Source organism: Saccostrea cucullata, unplaced genomic scaffold (genome assembly GCF_032062105.1).
Source record: "Saccostrea cucullata isolate Sc308-1 unplaced genomic scaffold, CSIRO_AGI_Scuc_v1 ctg14, whole genome shotgun sequence".
Taxonomy (NCBI): domain Eukaryota; kingdom Metazoa; phylum Mollusca; class Bivalvia; order Ostreida; family Ostreidae; genus Saccostrea; species Saccostrea cuccullata.
Window position 1 is genome coordinate 949,200 of NW_026941090.1, and position 11,694 is coordinate 960,893.

At 37.0% G+C, this 11,694-nt stretch overlaps 1 protein-coding gene across 1 annotated transcript; it reads left to right on the plus strand.

Moving 5' to 3' along the window:
- Positions 1-686: 686 nt before the first annotated feature.
- On the plus strand, positions 687-10,719 carry LOC134257134 (complement C1q tumor necrosis factor-related protein 3-like). The gene is made up of 2 exons (XM_062739779.1): positions 687-1,095; positions 10,248-10,719. Exons 1-2 carry the CDS (start codon positions 1,002-1,004, stop codon positions 10,697-10,699), a joined length of 546 nt encoding a protein of 181 aa, XP_062595763.1. The 5' UTR covers positions 687-1,001; the 3' UTR covers positions 10,700-10,719.
- Positions 10,720-11,694: the final 975 nt, after the last annotated feature.

An 11,694-nucleotide genomic window follows, 5' to 3' on the forward strand; every position in this document is an offset into this window, starting at 1 on the left:
AAACCAAGGCCCCGTATCACGGTAGACGTTAAGATCCCTCACTGCTCAATGGCCATAAGTGCTGAGTAGAGGTCAAAATTTGAAGCCCTTCGTTGGTATATAAGTTAATTAATATTCTCTAGTGGGAAGTAAAACAACATACAATCAATCAATAAAAAACAAAATAGGGTATGAACGGAAGTAAATGACAGATTCGCATGTATTTTAAATTTTAAAAAATTCGTCCAAATACATGTCACCGAATAAATAAGTACTACAAACGTTTAGTGCATTATCTTCGTACTAGTAATTATTAATTGGATTTCAACCGATTCCACTCAAATTATTTATGTGTTCGAAACAATTCACGTGAAAATATTGTTTTGAAAAATAATTGTAATCAAAGTAATGAAGTATGACTACGCAGACTTTTACTACAGACATACACGACACGTTTTGCACAATTGACCGAATATTTCAAGAGAGGAAAATAATTAAACTTAATTTTCATAATATCATTTAGGCATCTATATTTGAGATGTATAGTAGTAGATGATTTGGATACGATGTATACACAAACGCATTGTTCATTCTAACAAATTCTTTTTATTTTTTTTTTATATCAGACAGGTCAGGATGATATTAAACGTACCTGTAGGACACTCTGTTGAAACTTCCTTATCTTTCTAGAACTGTCATTTTGTGCCTTGCCATAAAACGAATCATACTAATTTGGAAACAAAGTTGAGAAATGTGGTTGCCATTGTTCATTATTGCCCTGCAGTTTTCCGTTGGATATTCTGACAATGCTTGTGATGAGAAACTGGTTGAATTTGAGATGAAATTAGCTGCTTTGGAAAGTTTCACTTTAAAACTGGCTCGGAAGTTGGAAGTGACGGAGAAAAACTCTTGACGAAACTAAAGATAAACGGGAGCGATCAGAAAAAGCCATCAAAGCTTTGGAGACCGAGAACTTTCATATTCGAGAACAGTTACAAAAAGCAAACAGCGGACTCAAAAATATGCGTATAAACCATTATAGTAATGCATTCAATAAAAACCGTACTATGGACTTGAATGAAACCAAAGTCAAAGCAAAGTCTCTAAAGCAAAACAGTAAGTACAATTTTTAAATTATTACACGTTACACCAATTGCAATCAATTAAATACATGTAATATCATTCAACCAATTCTTGCAAAACAACCCTTATCCACTGCCTATGTCTGATATACAAAAATGAAAAAGATATTTCATCAATTTTCCCCTTAACTGAGGAACAGTCAACTGTAGCGTTATAGTTTTATATTTTAGTCATTAGCTATATTGTTACAGATCCCCGAACTTTTCCGATCATGACAGGTTTGTTCTAAAATGTGTCTAGAATTAAGAAATAAAAAATAGTGGATTGACCAATGCTGGAAAAAGTGCAGAAAGTCGTCCCTACTGAACGCAAAACTTGATCTTGATCCGTAAATTGCATTTTATTTACGGGATCTGTAGCGTTATGGTCAGTGATATATAAAAATAAATCCATAACGCTACAGATCTGTAGTTAACATCGTCACATGGGATCCTAGCTCTCCCATCTGGAGAATGCTATGAGCGCGATTTTCAGACCGTAGCTTGATACGACGTACTTTTCTGTAAATAATACAGTACGAGTCAATTGCGTTACTAGCATGCAGGATATAGAATTTAAGGCAATTACCGATTTTTTTTTCGATTTAAGGAGGCTAGGGGGTCAACAAATTATTTCTTTTATTAACCACCAGATATACCCTCGAATCATGAGTTTTCGTGGCATTACGGTTAATTTGTAATAAAGTGCTTCAAGACTGAATAATTGAGATGTTTGCTATTTATCACATATACAAACAATAATTCTCCTTATTTTAAAATGATTTTAACTCACATATCATTTGTTATTTGTTTAGAAGGTCATTGAATTCTTGCATAGTTGCTCTGTCGATTTTTTTGCTGACGTCATATGTTTTCGTGGTATTTATAAAACAAATAAACTATAGTAAAAGTAAAAAAGTTTAATTGAACAGTCAGGTAATTGCTGCCCTGCGGGGCCTGACCTGCATTGCTACATGATTCCTTATGCTCATAGGGTCTCTATTCCCTTTCCTTGGTGTCAACTTTGCAATAGACAACAGTTGGATGGTTTTCATTAAATTTATTAAAGACTTGAAATAAAGCATACATGTACAATCTTGTGTTATTCATAACTGTGATGGACAAAAGAGGTAGTTGGCGTTAATAGGCCGCATTGCATAGATGTACAATAAAGAATAGGGTCCGGAAGGACAACTGGCATACCGACTAAAGAGTACCGGGCAAAACCAGTGGCCCTGTGTTGGTCACAGGTGCCTGGGATCCCAAATTTGGGTACTAGACATTTGGGCCCGGGAGAGTTGCAAGCACATCTGTATACCCTGCTTCCTGAGATTGCTTCTGGTCAGCAGTACTTTAACACCCAAGTACTCCAGTACTAAGCCTCCCCTCCTGTTACAAGAGGTAGAGGGGGCCCCAGGCCTGCAGGCTTGGCAAAGACCCCAATCGAAAAACTTGTTACTTGACATTTTACTTTACTTTTTGTTAAACATTGCCATAGGTTGGATGTTTTGTAGACAACCTGTCTACCCAACAAAGTGCCCACCAACTTATCTGCTGGCTGGGCAGGAAACAACGAGCCAGATATGTTCACAACCCTCCCACTTATCCCCCCGGACCCACCCCCCGTTAATACAAAGCGACGAGGATTTTGATAGGTCTTATGTATTTTGGCTATTTAATTAGGCAATGAGATAAACAAAATAATTAATGTCACTTGACATTAGTCTAATCGCACTGACACAGTCCTGAATCACTTTTTGGACTGGCTTTGATCTGGTATTGGATTGGCTTCCCTTTTTCAACATCAATTACTGTGAGCTGGATTTTGGTTGGCCCTCTTTGTTGCTGGGTGTCTGAAAAAGGCAAAAAATTCTGACAGCAGATTACTGCAATTTGGTGGTATTTTCATTAGCCAATGGTTGCATTGTCTAATGATATTAATATTGTCGGTATGTTTGGGATGTATATATATATCAATATACCTATAAATTCTAGAGATACATCTCATATATGGGATTGTGTATAGGGACATGTGGATTCAGTACTGTGGAATAGCAAACTTTTGTGGCATTCCAATTTTTGGCTGTATTTGAGGCCTGAGGAGTCCCCCCAGAAACCCATGTCCACCCCTAGTTTACGAACCACGAAAAAGAACAACCCCCCCAAAAGCATGCGATTTCACATAAGTATAAAAGTTACCCTTATTAGAAGGGGGTGGGTGGGTGGGTAATAATTTTAATGGAGGTTTCCTTTGCCGCGCTCTTTTTCTTAGTGGCGGAAGCGGAAGTGATACACACTAATTAACTCGTACAAAGATGACTTCGATTTTGCCAATTCGTACCATTATTAGTTTTAACCATATTATCTGTGTGCTTCCGTCAATTAAATGAGATTAATTTGGTAAAAGGGCAAATTAATCTGCCTTAATTGAACAGTCAGGTAATTGCTGCCCTGCGGGGCCTGACCTGCATTGCTACATGATTCCTTATGCTCATAGGGTCTCTATTCCCTTTCCTTGGTGTCAACTTTGCAATAGACAACAGTTGGATGGTTTTCATTAAATTTATTAAAGACTTGAAATAAAGCATACATGTACAATCTTGTGTTATTCATAACTGTGATGGACAAAAGAGGTAGTTGGCGTTAATAGGCCGCATTGCATAGATGTACAATAAAGAATAGGGTCCGGAAGGACAACTGGCATACCGACTAAAGAGTACCGGGCAAAACCAGTGGCCCTGTGTTGGTCACAGGTGCCTGGGATCCCAAATTTGGGTACTAGACATTTGGGCCCGGGAGAGTTGCAAGCACATCTGTATACCCTGCTTCCTGAGATTGCTTCTGGTCAGCAGTACTTTAACACCCAAGTACTCCAGTACTAAGCCTCCCCTCCTGTTACAAGAGGTAGAGGGGGCCCCAGGCCTGCAGGCTTGGCAAAGACCCCAATCGAAAAACTTGTTACTTGACATTTTACTTTACTTTTTGTTAAACATTGCCATAGGTTGGATGTTTTGTAGACAACCTGTCTACCCAACAAAGTGCCCACCAACTTATCTGCTGGCTGGGCAGGAAACAACGAGCCAGATATGTTCACAACCCTCCCACTTATCCCCCCGGACCCGCCATAGACATCGATATGATGTTCCTCCATTACTTTATATTAGGGGATACTTTCCCCTTCCCTTGAATAAGGAACCACAAACCACTTTTTACATTATTTAAGAAGGTTCTGTTGCCCAGCTCGGAGAGGTGGGTTCCATCAAATCTGAACAAGTCTGTGTTAGCGACGGATATGTTTGCATGAGAAATAACACCCCCACCTAATTCTGTAACAAATTTAGATATATTTTTGTTAATTCTTTTGCGTTTCTTGTCAATCTTTTTTCCACTGTTCAATGGGGCTCCATGCCAATAACGGCGTGGTAGAATGTGTGACCACACCAATTTTGTATTTGGGAGAAGGGCATTATATCGCTGGAAGCTGCACTGAATCTCTTGTATGAATTTTTTGCTAGTTAGGTTTGGCGTTACCAAGTCATTGGATCCTAAATGAATTACTAAGTAATGGGGGGGGGTGCTTCTTGTTTGATGAGCTGTAGGATTTTTGGGTCGAGTTCATGCCAGTGCATCCCCCTGTGTGTTCTCCATTGCAGTGTGGCAGGGAGGTTCAGGCTTTGTCCCCCTGGGCAGTGTTTGGCTGCTTCCCCTGCCCAGTAAGGAATGGAAGACCCTATGATCCATATTTTTTGACCTGCAATGCTTTGGGTTGGTTAGTTATGGGTTAAAAATTAACTATATAAACGTTCAATTATCCCTCCCCCCCATAGGTGAGCAAATGTCCTTAATTTTAGATAGGTATGTGTAGATAAGCAGACAAAGTGTGGACATCAATTTGTTGATATCCATGTTAGAATTTGGCGTTTCTATTACTGCATTTGATTGAGGGGTGTGATCCCCCACAGGAATCGCACGAGTGGACAAACCTGCAATTTGGGTAAAATTTACATGACTTGCCTGAATTAAAATCATAGCAGTAACGATTTGATGTGAAGTTTGCATTTTTCTCAGCCATTGAAATGTTGGACTGTTTGTGATGAGGGTAGGAATTTTGTGAGGGGGATATGGGATTTTCTTGGGCCTGTGTAACATAGTTGTTTGTAACGTGTATCAACCAGAGTTCAGAATTTATGATACCCCAAGATGAATGAGGGTCAGTTACTTTGCGCAGCCTAAATTGTTCATCATAGGTGAACCAACCGTTCCCAGATCTATCAGCAGCCATTCTTATGTCCCTCATATATTTCAGAAATTCTTGGGCTCTTGCTCTGTATTTTTCTAACATTATACTTGTAAAGATGAGGAAGGCCGACGTCCATTTGTCAATTGACAAAAAGGTGCGCATTTTTTGCTTAACAAGGCACATTGTGCCATTACGTATTTGTATTTGGCCTTGTGTATCTAAGTGGTCTGAGATTTCCCGCGCCGATTTTAATAATATTGATAGATCAATAAATTTTCCCTCCCAAATCTTTCGCTTGATTTTTTGGGGGACGTGGGCGCTAATAGGGTCTATACAGCTAGGGGTCTGGGCCGGTTGGTAGTCTGAGATGTTAAAAGGGGGGCCGTCGAATTCCTCATTGATTGTGTTAAAAGATAAATCGTTTGCTGTGGGGAGGCTCAAAATATTTAACTCACCCGTGTTACTCGAGGTCTCGGCCTCGTCCAGGCCCTCTGAGATATCTGCAGTGTGAAGCATGGGGTCCGCCACCGTTACTGTGGCTGGTTGCGTTGGTGTGGTTGGCCTCCTGGCCGGGTTTCCCCTTTGTGATGGTCTTGTGTTTGGTGGGACTTCGTGCGGGGGCCGATTGGGATGGTTGGGTCGCCTCCGGATCCCTCGCCCTCTGCCTGGTGACACGAAACTTCGGTCCCGGTCCTTCCTTGACCGCGTGGTTACTTTACTTCTCACTGGCGGCATTTTCCGGCGATTGGTTTGTGCAGATTGTTTCGATAATAATTTTAATGGAGGTTTCCTTTGCCGCGCTCTTTTTCTTAGTGGCGGAAGCGGAAGTGATACACACTAATTAACTCGTACAAAGATGACTTCGATTTTGCCAATTCGTACCATTATTAGTTTTAACCATATTATCTGTGTGCTTCCGTCAATTAAATGAGATTAATTTGGTAAAAGGGCAAATTAATCTGCCATAAATGCAGGCGTCCCACAAGGTTCGGTATTAGGACCATTCCTCTTTTTGATATATATTAATGACATAACTGAAGATTTAGAAAATCAAATTAGGTTATTTGCAGATGATACTTCTTTGTTTGTAATTGTAGACTCTGATACACAAGCTCCTGCCGTCTCTTTAATTAATGACTTGGAAAAAATTAAACAATGGTCCAGACAATGGATGGTAGACTTTAACCCTAGCAAAACTGTAAATGTTAATTTTACCCGGTCAAATAAAGCTCATCCACAAATCTCATTTGGTTATGTAAATAGTTACATAGAACAACAGCAAAGTCACTGCCACCTTGGACTTATACTACAATCCAATGGTGGTTGGTAAGAACATATATCCAAAATATATGATAAAGCATGTCAACGTTTAAATGTTCTTCGCACCCTTAAATACAAATTAAACAGAGATTCCCTTATTAGTATTTATATTGCTTTTATAAGGCCTATTTTAGAATATGGAAATGTAGTATGGGATAATTGCACACAGGAACAGAGTAATCTATTAGAGAGTGTGCAAATAGAGGCTGGGCGTATCATTACTGGGTTAAGGCGCAATTCTTCGAAACAAAAATTGTATCATGAATTAGGATGGCAAACGCTTAGTGAAAGAAGAACTAAACATAAGTTTACACTTATGTACAAAATACTTAATGATTATACACCTGAATATTTGCAAGAAATGGTCAATCAATGCCTACCTGTTTCACATAATTGCGCGTTACGCAATAATTCGTATCACTTACCAATCAATAGAACAGTTGCATACTACAATAGTTTTTTACCATCTACAATTAAATTATGGAATGATTTGCCAGATAGCTTAAAATCTGTAACAAGTGTAGCAAAGTTTAAACAGTGTATGCAAAATAAAAATCTTGAAGATAAAACAAAATCCAAATTATACAATTATGGACAAAGAAAATTAAATATACTCCACTGTCAGTTGAGAAACTTCTCTAGTAATCTTAATGCAGACTTGTTTAATCATAATTTAGTTGATTCACCTAAATGCTTAAAATGTGGATATTGTTTTGAAGACTCTGTTCATTTTTTCTTTCAATGTCCATGTTATAATTTTGCCAGGAACATTTTAATTACATACATGAGTGACCATGACATACCAAGAGATGTCAATATTGTATTATCAGATTGTGATTGTCTATCTCTTAGAGAAAATATGTTATTCTTTGACCAAGTTCATAATTTTATAAAAAACACTAAAAGATTTTAGTCTGAGCCTTCCTCTCCATATTCTTATTACTTAATTTTTTGTTTGTTTGTTTTTTCCATCATTTTTTCTTTTCTTTTAAATTTATGTTATTGTTTTCTTTATGCATTTTTTCTCCTCAATTTTTCTTCAACCATGTATTCTTTATAATTCTCTTAATATTAATTTATAATACATGTTTTGTTGAACTTAAAATATGTACAGTAATTTAATTGTACCATGTGTACCTTGATCTTAAATGGAGAGAACTAATATAGGCCCTTGGCCTGCTGTTCAATCCATATTCATATTGTACTCTTTGTATATTATGAATAAAATACTTCTTAAACTAAACAAATAAACTATGGAAATCTAGTCGGGCAAAATCCTTATAAATTTTACAGTGTCAAAAATACCAGTTAATTGACAAAATGATTACATTATTTGACATGGAAATTTGTTTTTTGTTAATTAAGACCACATCTATCTACTAGAGGCGCGCCTAAGCTGTATAATTGCTAAATAATGTAAAAATTTTCTCTTTCTCAAGAGGTGCCTAGAAGTAATTTTGTAAAGCTTTACTTGAATGTTTCATGTTTTAAAATATAAATTCCATGTATATTTTAAGAAATTAAATATTCAATTCAATTAATTATCAATGGCACAATATTTTTTTTAATCATATAACTTTTTAACACCCCCGATATTTTCTTTGAAAATTATATAAAAAATGACTTTACTAGATCACCGTAGAAAAAATATCAAAAGTGGGAAATTCCAAATTATTGTCATATGACCGGTAGCTGTATGGATAGTTAACAGACGATGATATGCAGGATCGCCAGCTATTAGTTTGTAAGTTTGGTATTCAAGTTCAAAACACGACGAATAAGCGTATATTACGCAAATTGTCAAATTTGCGAACTATGCACAACTCACTCGCTATATTTTATTTAGGCAAAGGCAAAAAGGTTTAACATTTGGTCATAAAACATGCACAGGGTTCCCCTTTATTAATAGTAAATATGACGTCATTTCTATCTCGCATATTGTGCGATTATTCCTAAAAATGAAAAATACAACGAAAACGTATATACCACGAAAACACATGACGAGACGGTAACTTAAATTTTGGGATATGATATCTTAAGCTGTCAACTATCATTTGGCAAAGAAAAATTTCATAAATTTTAGTTTAAAAATTTGATCATTTTATTATATCTTTATATGGAGCTCTTCTTCTAAAGGAGATCAAAATAGTCTGAAAATGGCCACAAGCACCCAGCCCCTTTAACTTAAATTATAGAGATTTAATTAATTCTACCAGAATTTGATCATGTAACACTATTTTCAACAACGGTGACCATAAAATTTGAGGCAGATTAGTGAACAAAGGCAGTTTAACAGATTTATAGAATTTGTAGCCAGGAATAGACTGAAAGATATTGATTAATTGTATGTTGTTTAACGTCCCTCGAGAATTTTTCTCTCAAATGGAGACACCACCACTTGCCGATGGAGAGTTGCAAATTTTGTCCTATACTCGGCACTTAGGGCCACAGGCACTTGTTTCGGAATTAAATTTTTAATATATGGTATAATAATAACAGTGTTATTATTGTACAATGAGTTAAAAATTTATGTCCGAAACGTAACTGTGCTTACGGCCATTGAGCAGTGAGGGTTCACTTTTGTGCCAGCACCTACCGCGACACGGGACCTCGGTTTATACGGTCTCATACATGTATGAACGACCATATATAGCACAGAAAGATACCTTGATATTGAGATAAGGCCTTTAGTACAGAGACATACAATACACATTATATTGTTTACACTTATATCTTTTCTTCCTTTATGTTTGTAAATACCTACACTCAATTTTGTTTATTTTTTAATCGATGCGCCATGTAATATATTATCAAGAAAACTTTACACTGTATGTTAACCAAAAATCTGATTGAAACAGTAGTGACATTCATTCAAAGAATCCATACAATCATGTAGTTACACTTTTTATCTCAACTGAAACAAATTAAATCATTTTTATAACTTAGAACATTACGCAGAGGCGTAGTCACAAACTTAAAAGTGGGGGGGGGCTCAAGTCTAGAAATTCTTTGACAAGCAAAAAAAAAAAAAAGAAAGAAAGTTCCCCAAACTCGAAAATCCTATTTCGCATTTCGGGGAGGGGGGGGGGGGGGCTCAAAAGTCCAGAATTCTTTGAAAACCAAAAAAAAAAAAAAAAAAAAAAGGCAAGTTACCCAAAGTCGAAAATCGTAAAGTCGAAAATCCTATTTCGTGGGGGGGGGGGGGGGGGGGGGGGGGGGGGGGGGGGGGGGGGGGGGGGGGGGGGGGGGGGGTAACGGCCAACTTTCTTTTCAAAGTCAAGTTACTTTCAATTCCAATTTTTCTACACAACTTTACATTCATATTATTTCAAAATAGCTGTTATTTTGTTCTTCATTAAAAAGTGGGGGGACACAGACATACTCTTGCCCCCCCAGATCTGAAAGTGGGGGGGCTAGTGCCCCCGCTGCCCCCCCTGTGACTACGCCTATGTTACGTGTGTATAATTATTTGGTGAATATATTGACAATTTAAATTTTCATTTTTAGTACATTATATGTTCCTCTTAATTATCTTCAATAATCAATAATATCTCCTCACCCCTTAATGGTATATTTCATATTTACAGGTGTCCAAAAACGACTACTGATTGGAAATGTCAACACCACCATTGCTTCACCTAGCAGCCATAGAATTGGCTTTACTGCAGTGACAACGGACCATCAGATGCACATGGGAATAGACCATACTGTCCATTTTCCTAAAGTTATTACTAATGTCGGCAATGGGTTTGATCCATTTACGGGAATATTTCGCGCACCTGTTTCCGGTCTATATCTCATCAGTGCATCCATTCTCAGCCATTCTGGTCAGGAAGTTAGATGTGCAATAACTAAAAATGGTGGTGATATTGCTAATATATTCAGCGGAGACAGTACAACGTATTCTACAGGAGCCAAGTCTGTTCTGCTTGACCTCGTGGCAAACGATGACGTCTGGGTTAAAATATTCGGCAGAAATGATGTACATATTTACGGATATTCTTGGTCGTCCTTTATGGGAGTATTAATATCCCCATAACTAAATAAAGTTCATAATGATGCCTGGTGCATATCAGGCAGTGTGTACAAACATTGCATGCTTGTACTTTGGCAGTTTTTGTCTGCCACCTTTTTTGCTGATTGTTATTTTTTACATTCTGGATTGTTTATTTGGATTTTCTTCATGTAATATGTTACACTGGGGAGATCAACTAATGTTTTGTACAAATTTACACATTTTTTCAAGAGTGATCTCCCCTTTATCTGATGTATCTTGGAAAGCCAACGGGTTCAAAATTCCAACTCTGCTTAAAATGTACACTTGCGAATTTTCATTATCTGTCGTCATTTATACATGTATAATAAATGACAAATTCATCCATCAAACTTTGTGTTTGCGTTACTTTAATATGGATGTGATATGCTCTACATAAATTTAGAAGTGTGTGCAAAAAACTAGCTTCAGTGAACTTGTAAAATTAGTTAAATTACACTGGAGAACATAAAACTGCATTATTGTAAATAATAGCATTTATGTACTCATGTAATGATTTTATGTATTCATGTAATGAAGTTTTGAGTTTGTACTTTTAACTGGTTCATCAATCCGTTTTTATCCGCCGTGTTTCAATTTTGTGTCAATATTAGAGCGATCGATAGGGGGTAATTTTACCGACCAATCAGAAGAGACACTAAATGTAGATTCTACGTCACTTCTTGTTTTGATTCGATCGCAGTAAGAAGGGTTTTCCAAGTGTTGCCCACCATCCACCCCGATCATTATTCCACCTTTATGCCATACTGCTAAATTAATATGCAATGTAAAGAGTTAATGGATAAAAATGTTTAAAAATACATATATGTTTATATATTTTAATATGTTTTTATTTTGGCAGTTGTAATCCGCCAAGGCAGTTTTTGTCTGCCACCTTTTTTGCTGATTGTTATTTTTTACATTCTGGATTGTTTATTTGGATTTTCTTCATGTAATATGTTACACTGGGGAGATCAACTAATGCTTTGTACAAATTTACA